This window comes from Marmota marmota, unplaced genomic scaffold (assembly GCF_001458135.2).
Source record: "Marmota marmota marmota unplaced genomic scaffold, marMar, whole genome shotgun sequence".
NCBI classification, from domain to species: domain Eukaryota; kingdom Metazoa; phylum Chordata; class Mammalia; order Rodentia; family Sciuridae; genus Marmota; species Marmota marmota.
This window is the reverse complement of record NW_025999925.1, coordinates 8,277,847-8,300,490: the sequence shown is the minus strand read 5'-3', so window position 1 is coordinate 8,300,490 and position 22,644 is coordinate 8,277,847. Positions and strand designations below refer to the sequence as shown.

The following is a 22,644-nucleotide window of genomic DNA, read 5'->3' as shown; positions in this document are numbered from 1 at the left end:
AAAAATGTCTAACAAACACGATTAACTATACAGAACAAAAGATGTGTAAATTGAAACAACAAGGTAGCGTCTGTGACTTATCAGAATGTCAAAGATTTAAAAGTCTAGGTCACACAGGTATTTAAAAAAAACTAATACTAAAAGTACAAGCATAACCTTTTTGAAGAATAGCTTGGGATATCCTGATAAATTAAAAAGTGCTCATATCTTAATAAATTAAAAAGTGCACTACGCAATTCCAGTTCCTTAGAATTTATTTCAAAATGTACTCAAGTAGTGGGAAAAATGTGTGTATCTGTATTTAGAGTAGTGATTTTTTATAATAATATAAAAACAAATGTCCATCAATTGGGATCTTATTAGGAAAAACTCAAAACGATGTAATACTATGAAACAGTTTAAAAATAAGAAACCTGTATATACTGCTACAGAACCCTATAATTTCAACATATACTAAATAAAATTATGTCATATACATATATATTTTTATATCTTTAGACAGCAACATTTTCTTTGTGATTCTTTAAATGATATGAATTATACTCTAAACATGAAAAACAAAAACATATTTCTGGAAGGGCACACATGTAACTTACTCTGGTTACCTCTAGGTAGTAGGTATGGGGAGGTGGTACAGGAAGACTCATTCTGGTATACCATTGTAATTCTTAAACACACATTAATAATTTTTTATAGAAGCTTCTGGTAAAGACAGTGGGATGAACCCATGCATCTAAATTCTCTCCATGTCAGAACTACGGTCAAAACATTTTTTCAGAATGCATAAAACCATAAGAATAACTCAAAGACATCAGCAACAAGTCTCAAAATGTTTTGACTCTACAGTTGTCCTTATGTAAAACTGAGATACAACCTAATTTACACCAAGAATCCTAAAAGTTCCAGGTGGTACATACACTATCTTTGCAGGTAGGAAGGAGTTAGAGTAGGGAAGAATTAGTTGAGAGCCATTTAAGAAACAATTAAATCCCTGGATCCCTTATACTTTTCTATGCTATTGGGCAACCAATACTTCACTGCCTTATAAAGAAGTCTAGATCTATTCCAGGGAAAAAGTAACCTGGGGTATCTGGATGAGCATCAGACCCAGCAAAGGATGAGGGTACCACTGAAAGTAGAGGATTAAAGAAATGCAAACTGGATGTTGAGATCCACATTGTCCCTTTCCATCTCCCAGAACATTATTAGTTCATCAGGAAAAGAGGTATCTCAACAGGAAAACTCTAAAGATAACTATAGCAGTAGTCCTCCCAATAAATAGCCAAGCTAAGTTCACTTTATAGGTCTTTCCTCTTTTTTTGTAAAATAAGCCATTCGACTACATAGGTCTTCACATTAACATTCTAGTTCTCTCTTAAAAAGAATGATCAGATACTTGAGAAAACATTTTAATATGAAATGTAAAGACCAAAATAATAATTCTTAGCCTATATAATTAGAGGAAAAAACACTTAAAAATTTGATAATAACCCCAATAAAACCGAAGACACTGGAACCATGAAACAAAAATGGGAAGATTTTTTTTAAAAGAACATTCAGACCAATACACACACACACACACACAAATTCTAAACTATGACAGTAGAAATGACAAAATTCAACAGAAGAGACAGAAGATGATGAAATCCCCAAGGAAGTAAAGCAAAAGTATAGAGATGGGAAACAGAAAACACAGAAGAAAATTAGATAAACATCAATTCAAACAAAAAAGTTGCAGAAAGAAAGAAATCATCAAAAATTAATTCAGGAAAATCCTCCAGAATTTCAGGATTTAAGCTGCTAGACCAGAATGTCACAACACAATGGATAAAAACAGAACTAAATCAAGCCAGATCATCACGAAATTTTAGAAGACTGGGAATAAAGAGAATATTTTTCAATTTCTAAAGGAAGCAGGGAGGATCACACACAGAATCAGGCATCACATTGACTTCATACTGTGCAACTAAAAGACACCGGTATAACACAAAATTCTGAATGAAAATAATTTATAACCTCGAATTTTATTCTTAGCCAAACTACCAATCAAGTCTGAGAATAGGGGGGGGAAAAACACTTATTTCCATCACCCTTTCTCAGGAAGCTTCTCAGGATAACACATGAAAATGAAGGCATATACTAACAGGGAGACATGGAATACAAAAAGCAGAAGATTCAACTCAAGAGAAGTAAAGGGAATTCAAGGAGGTAGCAACCAAACCAGAACAGATCAGTCAGAATGCTCTAGAAGACAGTTCTGCAAGAAAAAATTGAATATTTAATGAAAATAAATATCTTATTATAAGAAGACAATTTAGGGTTAAATTCATGATAAGGCACATTTAGTGATATACAGAAAATGGATTAATGCTAAATATTTATTTTAAAAGATAATTATTAACCATATGAAATTAAACAAATTATGAAGAGGGGCTGGGGATGTGACTCAAGCAGTAGCGCGCTCGCCTGGCATGCGTGCGGCCCGGGTTCAATCCTCAGTACCACGTACAAACAAAGGTGTTGTGTCCACCGAAAACTAAAAAAAATATATTAAGAAATTCTCTCTCTCTCTCTCTCTCTCTCTCTCTCTCTCTCTCTCTTTAAAAAAAAAATTATGAAGTGAAATAAGTAGGGTCCAACTGAACTAAAGTTGAGATCAAAAGGTACCATGAAGCATCTCTTCCCCAGAAAGGCCCCAGCATACTGGGAAAAATACCACCTGCTAATAAGGAAGTTGGAATGCTTGTATAAGTATGGAGCCTGGAAGCTTTTTAGGCGCTAGTCAATTAATTCAAACAAAAGTAAAAAACTAAACATCTTAAACATAATTTTCAAAGAATAGTTCTTGTAATTACTGTAATCTGAGAGGCAAGAAAGGAATTCACTTCCCAAGGTAAGCTCTGTTTCCAAGGTAAGTCAGCCATAGGAACAGAGTGAAAACCTGAAGTGCTCTGCAAGCAAGTCCTAAATGCACAAGGCAGGTTGTTCTGACATTTCTTATGCAAAGAACTCAAAAGAGCTGCAGAAAGGCTGAGGATAGGTTCCCAAGGTGGCTGCTCAGATCCACTTCTGGCAGCAAAGTCTCTCTTTGGAGTACTTCAGAACAGACCCACAAGTGCAGGGGCACAGCATCACAGCACTGCAAAGACTACAGCCCAAGTGCCACACTGAAAATGTGGCTTTGAGTTTATTCCAGCTGGGCTAAGAAACTATTCACACCCACAAAATTCTGGAAAACACTCTTTTCTCAACTTTTTAAGGTGCTATTATTTTTTTGAAATTTTTTATTGGTTCTTTTTAGTTACATTGACAGTGGAATCCATTCTGATAAAATTACACTAGTGTGGAATATATCTTAGTCTAATTAGGACCTCATTCTTGTGGATGTACATAATGGTGGGATTCACTGTGGTATATTCATATGTGTATATAGGAAAATTATGTTAGATTCATTCTGTTGTCTTTCTTTCCTCCCTTCCCTTCATCCCTTTTTGTCTAATCTACTGAATTTCTGTTCTTCCCCTCCCAACCTTATTGTGGGTTAGCATCTGCATATAAGAGAAAACATTCTACCTTTGGCTTTTTTGAGACTGGCTTATTTCACTTAGCATGATAGTCTCCAGATCCATCCATTTACTGGCAAATGTCATAAAGTCATTCTTCTTTATGGCTGAATAATACTCCATTTTGTATATATAGCACATTTTCTTTATCCATTCATCTGCTGAAAGGCATGTGGGTTGATTCCATAACTTAGCTGTTGTGAATTGTGCTGCTATAAACACTGATGTGGTTGCATCACTACTGTATGTTGATTTTAAATCCTTTGGGTATATACTGAGGAGTGGGTCAAATGGTCATTCCATTCCAAGTTTGCTGAGGAATCTCCATACTGCTTCCCAGAGTGGTTGCACTAATTTGCAGTCATACCGGCAATGTATGAGGGAATCCTTTTCCCTACATCCTGCTTGTATTCTTGATAATTGCCATTCTGACTGGAGTAAGATGATATCTCAGTGTAATTTACATTTCTCTAATTGCTAGAGATGTTGAACATTTTTTCATATATTTGTTGATTAATTGTATTTCTTCTTCTGTGAAGAGTCTGTTCTGTTCCTTAGCCAATTTATTGACTGAATTAATTGTTTATCTGTTTTTTGTTTATTTTTTTGGTGTTAAAATTTTTGGGTTCTTTGTATATCCTTGAGATTAATGCACTATCTGAGGTGCAAGTGGCAAAGATTTTCTCCCATTCTATAGGCTCTCTTTTCATGCTCTTGATTGTTTCCTTTGCTGTGAAGAGGTTTTTTTAGTCCCATTTATTGACTATTGATTTTACTTCTTAGGCTTCTTTTTTGTTAAGGAAGTCAGTTCCTGGGCTGATCTGTTAAAGTGTGGGACTACATTTTCTTCTAGTATATACAGGGTTTCTGATCTAATTTTGACGTCTTTGATCCATAAAGTGCTATTATCTTTAAATGTAGTCACCAACCTTAGCAATCATTTCTTACAAAACAAATTTTGAGCAAAGTTAGTAGGGGTTCCTATGACTAGCACTATTTTACAAGATTTGAAGTTTTATTATTTTTTTAAATATTGATTTTATCCCAGGACCAGGCCAGTTAGGATTCTCTATCTTTATTACCATAAAAACACCTATTTGTGAAAATTCCAATGGCACTTTCTATACAGCCACCAGGCCTAAATGTGTGACTTCAATAATAGCCAGCGTTCCTTACCATTTTGTGAATATCACATAATTGGCACAACCTGTACCCAGGATAGCACTCATTATTGGGTGTCTATAGAAGCTTACTTAGAGTAATGTAGTAATAAAGAACAGATATGTGTTTGATGGTGTGTTCCAAGAGTCTGCTAATTAATCTATAAAAATATGGTTTAAAGTGCTAAGCCTTTCTGAAGCTGGTTTGCTATAAAATCATTTTTATTTTTCATCTTTCAAACCAATCTTGAGGCATATTCTTGTGTAAACATGAAAACAGCAAAAAGAAACAGCTTCTAAGTGAGTCATAAGTTCCTTTAGTAAAATATGTTTTGAAATTCCAAAATGAAACTCGTTCTTGCACTGCATGTTGGTCACTTTTAAAATGAATTATTTTGGAACTTTTACTAGAGGTGGATGCTTTTATAAATACATAAACCAAATGAAAGGCAAGCATCAAAGTGAAGTTTAAAGAGAGGATCAAGGCGTAAGAAACCACGGAAGCATGGAATGACGCTGCAATCTTGATGCCACAGACACTTTGACTTTACTTGTTAGATTAGCAATTGAAAGAATTTTAGCTCTGCTCCTATTTTCTCTTCAGAAAATTAAAAAAAAAAAAAAAACTCTGAAATCTTTCAGTGAATCCTCTCAAATAGTGAAGGCAAGGTACTTGGAGATCTGCTGATTGATGTGGGTAGTACTGCACTGATTATCAGGCACTGGCCAAGGACACAAAATAACAGATGGTTTGGCACCCCTCTGTAACTTCAAGAGAGTCAACCACAATGTTTTCTAATATCAGGACGGTTTCTGCCATTGCCAGCAAAACAACAACAAGAGACCCCACCAATCCCGAACCAACTCACATGTCTTCTTCCTGAGGATCAGTATTCCCAAATCTGGTTTGTACTTTGTTTTCAAATTTAGCCGAAGCATATGGAATAGTTACATAAGTCCTTTTGAACACCACAAATGTTCTAAGAGGCAGTACTTATCATTCTAGTAAAAGTTTGTGGGGAAAGAAGGACTTAAGAAAGTAAACATTAAAGGAAAATTGGTCACTCTAAAACTGGGGCTTATAGAAATTGTTCTATGATAAAATTATTAAATTGACAAGCATTTACATTTGGGCAAAAAATAAAATTTGCCTGTGAAGAAGTAACCACATTTAAAAAAAAAAAAAGGCAATGGGGTAGCCAAGACAACTACATCAAACATAGTAGCACCCAAAAGAGACAGCCACTAAAAACGCAGTGAAGAAACCTAGGTTTAAACATAAATTCTGTCACTTACTAGCAAGTTACTAATCCTCTCAGTAGCACCATAGAAGCCAATGCAATACAAGCTGTTACAACATTATAAATATATACAATTTCTTAGCAGTAAAAAGGTTATAAAATAATATCTTCTCAGTGTCATAGTTTTTGTTACATGGAACAAAGAATATATTGTACATGAATGACTCTGCAAAAGGTAATACACTTTAAAAATCTACCTGATTAACAATTATTATAAATATAATGAATTAACCATTTTTTACATTTCAAGAATATTTTTATGATAAAATAAAATGATTTCCCTTGAGGAAAACTCATCAGTGCTCTATCACTTAGGCTGTGAAACTTAATGATATAAAACAAAATAATAGTTTTACTCACCTTCAACATCCAAATTTATTTGCATACTAACAGCCTCACCAATGTCATACCAGTGTAACAAATATTACATTTAACGCTTTGGTTAAGTAAAAAAAATAAGTTGTTTTAAGATCAAAAGAAAAAAGGCATCTCTTTTCTCAAGTAGCAGGACTAAGTAAATTTCCCATTTTGATACTGGTTTGCAGTTTGAGGATGAAACAGAATATCTTGCATTACAATAGGAGGAATTCTATATATGTTAATGTAGTTTAAAAAGTGGCAAAACTTTACTTTTTACAAATGTAAAAACTAAACAACCTTAATTTGTACATTCAGATTTCTGAGGGTTTAGCTACTCTCTCATGCTACTTGCAAGATTACAAAATAAAAATAATACAGAAATATCAGAAGATGTTCCATTAATATCTGGTATCCTCATATTAGGGCACAATATAAGCTATAATTTGATTTTTATCACACTTACTTTTTTGTGATAAATGCTGCACAGTCCTCTTTCTATGTCGGGCAATTTATATAAATGGTTTTCTATTTGACCAAACACACTAGATTCTGAATGGAGAACTTCAGATACAGCATCAAGTCGGGCATTTATTTCCCTGTGATAATAGAATAATAGCAATGATCAGATATGTTGGAATTCAGAATGTAGACATTTCCCATTTTAATGTCTAGGACCATGACACAGCCACTTAGAAAAGTATAAAGGAGATACTTTCCTATCTCTGGTCCTTCTCTGCTTCTTCCTATCATTTAAAATCAAGAGCAGGTACCACAGAAGAAAAGTCAGGAGCTGGTGTGGCACAGATTGGTTCACAAGGCAAACATATGACTGTATTTCCCAGCCTCCCCTGCAGTTAGCTATGGTCACTACCTGAGTAATGAAGAGTGGGTAGGAATGATGCCAGCCACTTCTAATCCTTAGCCTGTAAAAACCTCCCTATGTGAGTGTTCATATTCATTTTCACTCTCTCTCACTTTGACAGCTAGATATTGAGTTCAAAGCACATTTTTTGAGCAGCATGTTAACTCCATCAGCCTGGGTGCATGAGTGAAGCAGAAAACCCTCTATTCTTACATCTGTTATCAAATGAATTTATGATAACAGGAAATAAGCTTCTAATGTACTTAAACCACTGAGACTAAGGCTGCCTTTGCTATAACAGCTTGCATTACACTGTTTAATAAGAAAAGCCTACAATGAGTAACAGGAAGCCTTGGTGGGGGTGGTGATGATTGAACCAACCAAATGTTCGACCAAAATGGAGCTTGAGCAAAGATTGCAGAGTAGCAATATAAAGTGCAGAGAACATGACATCAGGAGACATGGAAGATTAGGGTCACAGGATTTTATCAATGGCTACACACTGAGTAAATAGGCCACTTGGGAAGAAGTGGTGAGATCTTGTCAACCTGACTAAATGTATCCTAAATGAGATATGTCTCAATAAGTACTTATAAACATAAAAGGTCTGCACTAGGTATATGGCCACTTGTGATATTAAAGACTGCGATGAAGAGACAGGCCTGGTGGATAGTAGACTCTCAGTAAAGTTTTTAAAAACAAATAAGCAAGTGAATCAAAGAATGAATTGATGTTTTTTTGGAAGTGGAGGCATCAGACACTAAATAAACATGTTTGTCACTTGAAGTTCTGTTACTATCACACACTCATGTGATGAGCAAACCTTACAGCAGGATATCACCTAGATGACAGTTAGATCCAGTACTTTCCAATCAACAGAATGCTTATATCTCCATTATCCTTGTAACTGCACCGTGAGGTCATGCCTTGCACAATACAGAGCTACTATATTAACTCCAGGTTTCATTTTTGTTCCATTTTTTCTCTGGCTCATACTCTCCTTACATAGGACATCAGTAAAATTTTATTAGACATCAATAAAATGGAACTTTGTATATACCTAGACTGGCTCTTCCATTCTCAGCAGTATGGCCCTGGAATCTATCCACTTTTTCCATCTCTATGTCATTACACTGATTTAAGTCAAAAATCATTTTTCTCAATGTCTACTAAAATAACCTCCCAACTTTCCTGAAAGATTTTACAAAATGAAAATAATACAGAGCTATCTGTAACTTCAAGAGAGTCAAACACAACATCTAATATCAGGTCACTTTCTGCCATTGTCAGCAAAACAGCAACAACACAGTATAGCAAGAAGTGGTCCAAGAGACTCCACCAACCCCGAACCAACTCACATGTCTTCTTCCTGAGGATCAGTATTCCCACATCTACTTCTGTCCCTTTCTTAACACTGAGGCCTGAGGTGTCTTCCTAAAACCAATTCTGTTCGTGCCATACCTCTGCTTTAGGTTCATAAATAACTTGCATTAATCTTAAGTTCAAATCCAGAATCCTTAATTGACCTACAAGGCGTCTGTCCCTACTTAAATGTAAAGTCTCGCCTCAAAAAACCTGTCACTCTCTGCCTCCCACTCTAAGTACCAGTCAGACTGAACATCTTCTACTATCTTGGTCACTCTGACAGCTTTGACATCAGAGCTTCCCACTTGCTGCTTACTTTGCCTAAGAAACTCCATTTTATCCACTCCTCTGAAATGGTTTTTCATAATGAGAATCATAACTGTATTTCTTCTTCAATTGTATTTACTACTCCATTGTCTTTCCTGCTGGACCATAAACTTATCTCCACAATTCCAGGAGCACAATATGTGCTCAATAAATAGTTGCTGAATTCAATTCAATTCAGTTCTGAAGACTTCATATAAAATAAATCAAGATGAGGTTAAAAAATTAAATTTTCTTTGCATAGTTGTTGTGATAAAATAAATCAATGTTTTACTCTAACATTTACCCAAAATGCGATACAAATATAAAGTTTTACTTTAATAACTCACTCCTGCATAAATGTAAGATGACACCAATTGGAATAGACTAGGCTGATGCTACAGATGGTTTAAGGACAGATAAAATAATGCCATCTGTGAATGTATAAGACAGCCTACACAGAGAGCTACTGTCTCAAAATTAAATATTTTCTGAAATACAGAAAGAGAAAAACCTAAGTCATGTTTATGAATTCTGCTAAAAAATTTTTAAAGAGATATGAAACTAAATATCTTAGAGACTAAAAAGGTTTTGCTGAGTTGGGTGGGAACCTGCAAAAGCAAAAAGGGAGTAACTTTTATTCTAACCTAGTATCAGTGTAGGCAAAAGCATCATTTTTACCATGAATCATTTTGGGTTCAACCCAGCCTCCTCTAGGAAAAGTAATAGCTCAGAGGCTAAGAATTTGGGCTTAGAAGGCAGGTGACCTTGGTTCAAATCCAGGCTCTGCCACTGACCAATTATTTAGTCTTGCCCTAATTTCTCCATCAAAGACAAGAACAATAATGGGCTTTAACTCTATGTGTCATAATAATTCAATAATATATGCCAACACTTAGTACAGTGCTGTCTGCATACTAACTACTCATTAAATATTTACTGCTTCCATCATCATCATCATCATCATCATCATAAAAGAAAGGGAGAAATTGTACCCAAAAATTAAGTTTGGAAATAACTCTGGGTAGACAAACCTTAACACATAGATATAAAGACAGGTATTTCGTGAAAAGTGAACAAGGAAAGATTAAGTAAGGAGAACTAGTCCTGGAATCTCAAGTACGATCTGATAGTGATAATTTGAAGCATTATGTTGCGACAGGTTTAAATTTTAAATTTTAGCCTATAAAAGGTAATACACTTTAAAAATACACATTAAGAAAGCAAGTTATTACTAATTATCGGTATTTAAATGAATGGGGGGAGAGTGAAAGGATGTATAGTACCATTTATCACAAACTGCTCATCATTGGGGTGGCTCTAATTCCACTTTTATCTCCTCTATGCAGATCAGAATGTAAATGAATGACTTCTAAGTTTTTAAAAATAAAATACATACCTTAAAATTAGTTTTAAATAACAAGTAGTTATAAGATCTTCCAAGAAATTCTAATAAAGTAGATGTCATCCACCAGAATCAGGAATTGTTATTTTAGTTTAAAGAGATTTGGTGAGTCTGACAAGCAACAGAATAGGAAGCAGCACTATCCAATAAACGATGATAAAGATATTATTCCAAGTGTGATTCTAAACAATGTAAACCAACAAAAAGAAGGCATCTGAATCATTTCATTCCAGAAGCCAAAAATAAAAAATAAGAAAACAATGGTTATGATGTCCTGGAGATAACAAAGATTCTTCTTTACTATGAAAGACCCAAGGACTTAGGTGTCACTGGAGTCCTTCACATTTACAGATGAACTGGGTGATAACATTAGTATCTGTTGTGTGCGTCACTTAAAAAACCATGTGACCTATAGTTACTGTCAGTGATGGAGTCTGTATCTACCAGTTAGTGCCTGGGAGATGCACCACATTTCAAACATAAGGGTATTTGTAGAGATGCAGCTGAAATGAAAACTGCTAGAAGGACTGTTTGGATTTCCATTTTTTACTGAAAGGTTTGCTTTAAAGACAAATAACTGAAATTAACAAACTAAATTCAGAAAGTAATACAATGGTCATTGATATGACTAAACATTCTATCTAAATAACTCTCTACTAGAAACATGAACCACACATCCTTAGTGTTTTCCTCAGACCCAAGCATTATTACCTGCACCCATCTAATTTGCCTTTCATGCCCACCATTCATTTGTTCAACGAACCATACTAAGTATCTAAGAACCAACTGGCTGAAGAAGGTGGTTAATGTTCACACTATGAACTTTTTGAGCCCTGACTACTGTAAAGAGCTGTACTGTATTGACAAAAAGTAACAAATTTAAAAAAAATTAATTATAACAATGTGATAAAATTATAACTGAGCTATGATCCAGGTTCAATGGGAACACAGGGAGGTACATCTAATTTTCAGGGTCTGGGTGGACTTCCCAGGAACAGCTATTGTCTGAGTGAAGAACAATAAAAATTAGTGGAAAATGGAAAGTGAGGGTGAGGAAATGTGACAAGAACATGAGAGGTAAGTGTGGCCACATGAGCAATCAGGCCAAACAGCAGCTGTGACTATCTTGGAAGCAACTGGAACCAAGGCTAATAGCTTAGAGAGGCTTAAGAACTGTGGCAGGAACAGAAAGCTGTTTCAGAAACCCAGAACAGCACTGAAGGCCTGAACTTGAGGAAAGGATATGGGAATGGAAAGAAGCAGTTTCAAGACATATTAAGGACACACAAATAAAAGCAGCTGTCATGGGTTAGATGAGAGAGGGAGGGAGGGAGAGAGGGAAAGGAAGCAACACACTGGGTAACAGGATGCACTATCATCCACAAATATAGCTCAAATGGTACAGACATGAAGAAAAAGCAGTTTTTAAAATGAAATTATATTCTAAAGAGCTATTCTGAATATTTATATGTGGTAAATTGTAAATTATCCAACAAGTTTTAAAGGATTTTCATTACTCATGTCCTAATGAGGCAATATTTTGCCAGCAGAGTACAATTCATTGAACAGAATAGTTTTCTGACAGCTACGCTTCATTACAGGTTTAGTACACAAATCTGAGTCTTTGAAAAAAAAGCAATATGAATTCTGTTTCTGGTAATGGTGGGAATAGGTATTTCCAGACCATCCCTCCCACTCACAAGATGAAACATAAAACTATCCTCATAAAAGCATCAAGAAACTAACAAAATGGTAACTAATAACTCTATAAAAATTTTTTTTAAAAAAGCAAAACCCCAGACGAATAATTCAGGAGCCTAAGCTACTTTTGTACAGAAAAGACATGCTAGAACAATTTGCTATGAAAATGAACCTTGTAGGGCTGGAGTTGTGGCTCAATAGCAGTGCACTTGCCTCTCATATGTGAGGCACTGGTTTCGATCTTCAGCACCACATAAAAATGAATAAACAAAATAAAAACATTGTGTCTATCTATAACTAAAAAAATTTAAAAGAAAATGAGCCTTGTAGTGAGGGTGAACTTTTGATTGTGTTTAGCATCATTTCTTTTAGTCCTTACAAAAGTTTAGACACTGAACTTGAATGAAGATGGTCCCAGCTAGGTATAGCGGCACACATCTGTGTCGGTGTCCCCCCAATCAGCTCAGGAGGCCACAAGTTCCAGGCCAACCTCAGGAACTTTGCAAGGCTCTAATCAACTTAGTGAGACCCTGTCTCAAAATTAAAAAATAAATAAAAAATAAAAAGGGTTGGGGATGTGATTCCGTAGTTAAGAGCCTCTGGGTTCAATCCCTGGTATAAAAAAAAAAAAAAAAAAAAAGATGATCCCAGATTAGTAATGCCTCCAACAACCTGGTAAAAGCAAATAAAAGTTCTCTCTGAGAGAAAAGCACCTTCACTCCATTCTTCACATTATTCCCCAAAATAAATTTCCAAATAATATGACCAGTACATAAACAAAGACAGCCAAGCATAAAAAGAAAACAGATGATTAAGAATCAACAGAGACAACAAACAATAGGAACAAACAAAAGTACTAAGGTACTGGTTAGAAAATGAAAAATAACAAATTCAAAAGAAGTCACCAAAGGAAAGCAAAAGAAACACAAAGAAATTAGGAAGTAAATCAGCTATATAATTTTAATTGGTTTTCAGATGATCTTTCTTTGCTCTCTGTAAGATTTTTATCTACAACGTAGCATTATACAGTTTCACTATGATTTAGCAAAATGTGGATTTCTTGTTTCTTTTCAATAGCACTTTGGATATGTTATGCTTTCTAAATCTAAGAATTCACATCTATCATGAATTATGAAAAATTCTCTTCCTCTATCATCTCTTTGAATACGTTTTCTTTCCATTCTAATTTTCTTTTCTTTTTCTGGAAATCTGATGAAGTCTATGTTTGACTACTTAGGTTTGTCTTTCAATCTCTCATATTATCTATCACACTGTCAGTTTGCTACATTCTAGGTAATTCTTTCATATATTATCTTGTACAGGTAGAGTATCCCTAACTTGAAAAATCAAAAATCTGAAATAATGAAAAATATGAAACATTTCAAATACTAACAGATGCCAGAAGTAGAAAACATCATACAATGAAATTTTGTCTCCTGCATAAAATTATTATAAAATTATTAAAATAAATATATTATGTAAATGATCTTTGGGCTATAGGGTATGAGGTATTTATAAAACAAGATGTATCACTACGTAAAGGCAAATTTTCTAAAAAAAAAAAAAAAATCTGAAACACTCTGTCCCAAGAACCCTTATCCCAAGAAATTTGGATAAGGGATATTGAACCACCATTTCCACTGTTGCATCTATTCTTGTTTAATCATCCATTGTTTTTAAACTGTATATGATGGTTTCTTTTTTATTATTATTATTAGTTCTTTTTAGTTACACATGACAGTAGAATCCATTTTGATATAATTATACAAGCATGGAATATACCTTATTCTAATTAGGATTTCCAATCTTGTGGATGTACATGATAGTGAGATTCACTATGATATAGTCATATATGTACAAAGTTATGTCACATTCATTTGCTGGTAAATGGATGGATATGGAGATTATCATGCTATGTGAAATAAGCCAATACCAAAAACCCAAAGATTAATGTTTTCTCTGATATGTGGAAGCTAACCCACAGTAAGGGGGAGTGGGGAATAGAAATTCAGTGCAGTAAATAAAGGGGAATGAAGGAAAGGGAAGGAGAAGGGACAGGAAAAGAACAAATAGTGAAATGAATAAAAAGGTTTCTTTTTAAAATCAATCTGAACACTCTTGATGGTATATTTTATTATTCTGTCTTTTTCTTTTCTTTTTGAATTTTTTTTTTAGTTGTAGATGGACATAATATCTTCATTTGTTTATGTTTTTATGTGGTGCTAAGGATAGAACCCAGGGCCTCATTTGTGCGAGTAAGGGCACTACCACTGAGCTACAACCCAAGCCCTTTTCTTTCTTTTTTTAAAATATTTTTTTAGTTATACATGGACACAACATCTTTATTTTGTTTATTTATTTTTATGTGGTGCTGAGGGTCTCACATGTTTAAGGCAAGGGCTCTACCGTTGAGCCACAACCCCAGCCACCCTCCCACCCCCGCCTTTTCTTTTCTTTTCGAAACTGGGGATTAAACCTAGGGGTGCCTTCCCACTGAACCTACTTCCCTAGTCCTTTTTTTTAATTTTTCTTTTTTCAAGACAGTGTCTTACTAAATTGCTAAGGCTGTCCTCAAACTTTCAATCCTCCTGCCTCAGCCTCCCACATTGCTGGGATTAGAGGTATATGGTATCAGGCCCAGCTAACTTTTTTTCTATTCTCATTTTTTTTAATGCTCTTTTGTATTTCTTTTAACTTGGTAACTAGATATTTGTCTGAGGCACAATCAAAACTGCATTAAGTAAATTTCACAGCTTGGAAACTGCCAGACTACACACTCTGTAACCTGGAACTGTAAACCTGTGAGAGAGGACCTAGGGTTAAGAATTCTTGAAAACGATTCCCTGTGACGTGACGAGACCAGCCAAAATATAAACCTCTGTCAGCTCTCTCTGGAGATTATAGTGCTTTATGGTAATGTGAGGTACTAAGTTTCCCTAACTTAAACAGACCCAAGTCCTTGTATTCTGTCTCCCACAAAGTAATTAAAACCCAATCCTAAAAAAAACAAAACAAAACAAAACAAAACCAATCCTGATTTTCAAGGTCTGCAAAGGCCAAGAGAGCAGCAGTGACAGCCAATTCACCATTTCCACTCCTTTCCTAGTCTGCTCCCTGAGTTCCTCCATTAATTTTTATATACAAGCTCAGCTATGTCCTAAAAGGAAACTCTTTATACTTCCAACATATTTAGTTACTTCTCATTAGGGAGGTTTTTATGTTACTGAGTTGAGAGGAAATGAAGTTCTCCCATAGGAAGCATTCTGAGGGGAAGAATATTCTGAAAATCCCTAATAAAGGCATAAAGGTGGAGAAAGATAAAGCAGGAGAGCCAAGAAAATAATTTATCTCCTTCTCCATCTCTCCTGTATTCCTCCTCCTTAGCCCCAATGAAATTTGCCATTTCTTGTAAGCATTTGAGCTGTTCTAGATCTCACTGAGAATTCCAGTACTATAGAAAAAAGCAGAGGGCAGCTCAAAGTTCCTAGTACCTGTGTCTCAATAAATGCTAGCTAATATATCTGTGTTGACAGGGAAGGCATTTGGGTTATAGCCCTAAGATTCATTTTTTTCCCCTTGGTAGAAGCTATTCCCCTTTCCACACTCATTCAGTTACAGAGCAAAGGACAAAGGCATGGATGGGATCAGCTCCAGTCAATCACAGTTCTCAGTTATGTGCCACTGTCATGCTCCCTTCCCATTTATGAGCAAGAATGCATCCCATCAGGCTGAGTAAACCACAGTCAGCATGGGGAACACTGTGTTAGCAGACTCATGGAACATAGGAAACCACAAAGAATAAATAGAGCCTCTCAGAGTCGTTAATTTCAAGTAGTTCCAGGGAGTTAAAAGTGGCATTTAGTTTTGCTGATATAAATTAAATGTTAAGTGGAAGGAAATATGTAACGTTCTATTGCCTCATCATTTAGGTCAGGGTAATGAATTAGAAATACAACCATTAATACTCCAAACATATGGGATTACCAAAATAGGAGCCATTTAATTATTCAAAAGAATTAGCTACCAGTAAATGTACTTAGTGCTTTAGAAATCACACCAAAAAAGTAGTCAAGGCGCTAATTCCTAATACAAACAATCTTCTAGTCCCTTAATTTTAATTATGTATGTGATTTAAGTGTCAGGAATTAACTTAGCATGCTTAATTCTCTTAAGCAGTTTTCTAAAAATATAATTTGAAGTATAAAAGCACTCTTCATTTCCTCTAATTGTAGTATTGAGCTATACAGTGTGTAACAGGTGTTTTCTTTTAGACATAAAAGCTTTCACTACTTGTACCTCCTTCTCCTCCCTGTAGATTATACTTTTCCAAAGTGGATAAAAAAATTCCTGAGAATACAACTCCATCTTGTCACTGAGATTGAATAATATAAATTCAAAATAATTATCTTGTATTATTAAGAGAAAGCTCAGATAAGGGCACTGTGGATATTATGGCCCCAGCGATGTCACAGGGAGGAAAAGAATATATATGCCTATTTACTTGTTCTCTTTTCAAAACAAAAAACCTCTGGAGGGACATACAACAAAATAACAGCCCAGGGGGCCCAGGCAGATGTGGGGCAGGTATGAGAGGCAAACATTGCATTATGTAATTTTTCACATCTTTAAACCTTTCAAACTTTTGTGAAGTTTTAAAAATTTAAATAAGCTTTTTTTAATTCTAAAAAAAAAAAATGTACTATTGAGTTGAAACAACAACAAAGGGGGGAAAAGCCATTTGTCAACAGACTGCTAGGTGTTCACTAAACATTTCTTCTTCCTCCTTGACAAACAAGCTGATGACATTCGTCAGCCTCTTTTGCAGTGAAGTGTGACCATCAGAATGGATTGTAGCCAGTGAGGATGTGAGCAGAAGAGATATATGTCACTGCAAGACCTGGATCATACAAAAACAAAAACATATACCCTCCATTCCTTCTCCTTCTATTGGCTGGATGGCAGTGCCCAGGATGACCTTGGAAGCCATATTTATGACAGCAGAGCTCCTGAGGTTCCTAAATACCTGTGTGATGAGAGTTCTACCCCACTCCCAATCTGGAAAGGTCCTGGATAGTTTATGTTTATGCAAAGAAAAAAAATTAATTTTCACTCTACTGGGGTCTTTTTGTTAGAAGTTAGCCTCCCTAACCAATGTAGTGTTAACAAATATATTGTATACTTAGTTAATCAGAACATTAAGTTGATCTCTCTAAATTCCCAAGACTTAGTCAAGTTCACAGCATTAAATACAAAAAAGAAAGGCTGTGATCCATGACTAACCCTACAAAGACACTAATTGTCACATCACTCTGAGAAGGGACCCACACAGAGACTCTATCTACTCTGCCAGCAGTATTTACAAATTCTTCTTACATTCTGGACTATAGTAATAGGCAGAAGAAAACACAGACAAGTACCAGATTCAGGAAGAGAATTGGCCTAGACATATCCAAGAGAACTACTTGAGCCTCTTTCCTGCTGTCACAGGAACCCTGTAGCTGGGTCATCCTGTGACTGTATCCCCATCCTCTAGATCAAAATGTGGTAGAGATCAAATGTCCTCAGGTCCAATATAGGCTTTCCACATAGATAAACAAAGGGACCTACTTATGATGGTAGTAAAAGTGCAGCAGCAGTGTCACTTAAAAAAAAAAATTGTGCATAGGGGTTGGTATTGTGGCTCAGTGGTAGAGCGCTTGTCTAGCATGTGCCAGGCACTGGGTTTGATCCTCAGCACCACATAAAAAATATGTAAATAAAATAAAGTTATGCTACGTGTGTTGGCACATGCCTGTAATCCCAGAGGCTCGGAGGCTGAGGCAGGAGAATCATGAGTTCAAAGTCATCTTCAGCAACTTAGCAAGGCCCTAAAACAATTTAGCAAGACCCTGTCTCTAAATTAAATATGAAAAAGGGCTGGTAATGTTGCTCAGTGGTCAAGTGTCCCTAGGTCCAATCCCCAGTACTCCCCCCAAAATGCATATATATGTATTTTACATAAAATTATTTCTTAAAAGTAAAACAACATATAGTCATGTACCACATTACAATGTTTTAATCAATGGTGGACTGCATATATGATATTGGTTCCATAAGATTACAATGTAGCTGAAAAATTCCTATTGACACCATAGCTGCCCTAATGTCATAGTGTAGCACATTACTTATGTGTTTGTGGTGAAGCTGGTATCAACAAACCTAGTACACTGTGAGGGGTAAAAAGATAGAGCACATACAACTATGAACAGTATATAATACTTGATAATGAAAACAGTTATGTTACTGGTTTATGTATGTATTATACCCTAATCATTATTTTAGAGTGTATTCCATCTACTTATTAAAAAAAAAAAGTTTACTATAAATCAGTACATGGCCTCTTCATACATCTCGTGCACACCCTGTCTCTTGATAGCAACACTTTCTCCTGTGCTTGACTTCATCTCATGTTGTTTTGTTCATCACAGCTCTGGAAGTAACAGAGCTATACCAAATGGACAGCCACATGGCCCATGTGTGTAGTCAGGCAGCACCATCCAGGTCCATGTAAACAGGCTCTATGATGCCAGCACAATGACAAATCTGCCTAACCACACACTTCTCAGAACACACAGCAGCATTAAGTGATGCATGAGTGTGCATCACCCCACCTGCATCCCTGATGCCAGTTAACATACTTTCTACTTCTTGTTTTTATATTTTTATCATTTCTGTCTGAAACCCTAATCAAAATAGAATATTACAATGTATTACAAAATTTAAATAAGTGATAATATTAATGTACTATATAATTGTTTTAGGTTCATTCATGTTGATATGTATAGATTTAGGTCTTTTTGTTTAACTGTTATATGATATTACAATATGACCAGATAATTTACTTTCCATTCCTCCATTAATAAATATGCTGCTTCCAATTTTTTAGTATTATAAAGACTACACATATTTTCTTGACTATATAAAATTGATACTAGGAACAATAATAATCCTTTATATATATTGTCTCATCTGCTTTTCACAACTGGATGAAGTAGATGTCATAAATTCCATTTTACAGGTGAAGAAACTAAAGTATACAAATGAGGAAATCAGAACTCAAGCTGAAGTTTCTTTAGCTTTAAAACTAGGCTTTCAAATAGGCCTCTAAGTGCCTGGCTGGGTAATCTTGGACAATTAACCTAAGTCTCAGTTTCCTCATTTATAAAACAGAAAAAATAGATAGCTCTAAAGATAGTTGAATATTGACTTAAAAATGCAGCACAGTGATAGATTAATTTCCCACCCTGCCATTTTCTTTCCACTCCCTTGATCCTTCTGAGCTTCTCCAAAAAAGAGATGTGCTCACAGAATGAAACATCTTGCCTCTTTCACCTCAGCTCTTCTCCCAATCTATCTTGGCTATTTTTCTTTCTTGAAATCTTAGTTATGAACCTCACTCCTTTCTCCTAAAATCAATGTAACATTTTACATAAATGTGTTTACCTGAAAAACTATAGTCAAGGATGTTTAACAAAGATGAGATGAGATGAAAAGATGATTTCTCAGATAACTGTGCCATAGGCACAAAATTATAGAATGTTCCTAATTTACAAAATTCAATGGTTTTTGCAAACTCACTTTAGAAATTGAATAAATGTGCAAAATATTTAAATGACAAAACACTTCTTTCCATTCAAGACATGGGTACATTTAATCTACCTGTGCCAAAAGGTGACAAGATTTGAAGTGATAAACCTATTTGTTGTAGGTTTAATTGTGTACGTCCAAAAAAGGTAAGTTGAAATGCCAACCCCAGAACCTTATTTGAAAATAGAGTTATAGCAGATGTAATGAGTTAAGGTGAGGTCATATTGGAATGAGGTGGCCCCTAATCTGACTGTGTCCTTATTAACAGAATGCCATGTAAAGAATCACGCACACAGGGAGAACACCATATGACCATAAAGGCAGAGATTAAGAAGAGGTATCAACAAACCGAGGAAAAGAAAAATCACAGTGCCCCCAAATGTTTCTAAGTAAATTTCAACCCAAATGTGTTTAGAGTTGTGAATTGAACCTTTTATATAATACTTAAAACCAGCTACATCTAAAGGCAGAACAAAGCACCTTCCTATCACCCAGTCTGCTCCCTTCCTCAGTTATATGACTTGGTCTGAGTAACTTCTACCATAATGCCACTACAGATGTGGAAAGAACACAAGATGCTGCCACACATTTCTTGCAGTGTTAAGTACAATGTTTCATACTTGGCTAAGCAATTATTTCAGTAAATAGGAACAAGTAGTTTTTATCAACTAATTTTATAACACTAAAAGAATCATATAAAGGAAAACTGCCTCTTCTAAGAATTCTTTAAAATCAATTTTCTTATAGAAATGTCTTCTCTTACAGAGAAAATAAGGTCTTTGGACTACTAAGATTTTCAAATAGACTCATTTATTCATGATTATTGATTACTGACTGTATTCAAAGCACTTTGAGACTCAGTTCCCAATGTAGTTTGTGTGCATGTTGTGGGCAGAGGGTAAAAAGGAGGACAAAAATCTAAAGGAGTTCATTTTTCCACAGAGGGAGGAAGGAAAAGCAGACTTCACAAAGGAGCTGAGGGTCTTAAGAGAGTCACCAAGCTCCTCAGTTTCAGGTCTGGAAATTCCAACATTCAGAGGACACACAGAGGATAAACAGAGAGCAGAGGAGATGCTGAGGAAGCAGCCAGCAAACTAGGAAAGAAAAAAAAAAATGGGTAGAAGTATCTACTTTAAAAAAGAGAATCAAATGTGCAAAGTTCCTGAAATAAGTTATATCTCAGCATGTTGTAAGAACTGTAATTAGCAAGGAGGAACATAAACATATATTTATATATATATATATATATATATATATATTAATTATTAAAGCCAGACTCAGACAGTTAAGGATCATTTTTTCTCTCATGTGTGGAAGCTAAGGAGAAAAAAGGGAAAAAAAGACAGATCAATAGGATACTGAAAAAGAGTCAGAGGGAGGGAAGATGGGAGGGAAGGGGGGGTTGAGGAATAAAATTGATAAAATTACATTATGCAAATATGAGCACGTCATAAATGGGGTCCGATATCACATATAATTATCATGCACCCATAAGAATTATTTTTAAAATGAATGAGGAGTACAGAGTAAAAATGGAGAAGGGCAAGACAAGAGGCATGGAAATGCTTAATTTCCTCAATAAACACTAAAGGCTTTATTTGAACTGCCTTTCATAAAACAGTGAATTTACAAAAAGGCAAAATAATTTAATATTACTTCTTAACAGGAATTCAGTACTTTCATTGTTGTTCAAATAATTCATCAGCTGTAAGGGAAGGAGCTGATTTCTCAGATTCTGATTTATGATTAATAGTCTACTGGTTTGTGTGTGAGTGTGCATGCATGTGTGTGGCACGTGAACATACATATGTGTACATGCAAACACACAGCTACATTTCTAAGAAATCAATATCTCAGGACTGGCGATATAGCTCAGCGGTAAAGTGCTTGTTTAGCATGCACAAGGCTCTGGGTTCTATCCCCAGCATGACAGTGAGTTGGGGCGGGGGGAGGAAAAGATAAAAGTAAAAGAAAGAAAAAAAATAACTATCTTATTGAGGGAAATTCTGTTAGCAATCTGTTTTGCACAGTCAACTTGAACATTTCCTGTGATACCAATGTCCTAACAGATATGTGGGTCTGGAGTGCTGGAGAAAAGGGTGACAAAGTCATCAGCACATGAGTTTCAGAAGTCATAGCCACAGACAAGGCCCTACATAGTGAGAAGTGAGAAGAGGCCCCAAGAGAGAACTCTGGAAAAGGTCAACTTGGGAGGAGCAGGTAGCAAAGGAGATACCATTTTTTTAATTAATATTTTTAATGTAGCATTATGCTACTGAATCCTGAATACTTTTTTGATTTGTTTTTTTTTTCCAGTAGTGGAGATCATACCCAAGGCTCTGTACATAAGAGGAAGTGCTCTATCACACGGCCAGAACTTTGATCATTCTAAGATAATCCAATCTGTTTTGGAAATAATTATTTTACCTAAAATATTATTTAAAAGACCCATCCCATACATCACAGATGAGTCTGGGGTACAGACTCATTGCACATCAATATTTACAGGCATAATTTGTATTTTGGGCTTTTGATAAAACCAGTAAAGTACATACAGCAAATATATAGAAAGGAATGACAAGGCTGGGGCTGGGGCTCGTGGCAGGGCGCTTGCCTGGCACGTTGTGAGGCACTGGATTCGATCCTCACAACATAAAATAAAATGAAGGCATGTTGTCCAACGACAACTATAAAAAAATAAATAATAATAATAATTATTATTTAAAAGAAGACTGACAAGGCCATCACAACTCAAACAAGCAGAAAAACCCAGTTAAAAAATGAGTTCAATATAATTGATTTAATTTTAAAAGGACTTAGGACAGACTAATAGCTAGCCAATGTGACATTTATTATAATAAGTCAATAAACCACACTGGAGCCTCTTCTTGCCTAAAATTATCAGAATAGATAAAAACTACCAGCCATAACACATAAGAAAAACAAAAGGCTATTTGTAAATGCCAATACAATATCAGTAACACAAAATCTAGTCTCA

At 35.3% G+C, this 22,644-nt stretch overlaps 1 protein-coding gene across 3 annotated transcripts in view; it reads right to left on the bottom strand.

Moving 5' to 3' along the window:
- Msh3 (mutS homolog 3) overlaps window positions 1–22,644 on the bottom strand; it is a 183,564-nt gene that overhangs the window by 79,950 nt on the left and 80,970 nt on the right. For all 3 annotated transcript variants that reach the window (XR_007346415.1, XM_015497854.2, XM_048800207.1), the window contains exon 12: window positions 6,848–6,980. Coding sequence is in view for 2 of the 3 variants with exons in the window: in XM_015497854.2 (XP_015353340.1) it covers window positions 6,848–6,980 (133 nt within the window). In the remaining variant the exon portion in view is untranslated. The remainder of the gene's footprint in view (window positions 1–6,847; window positions 6,981–22,644) is intronic.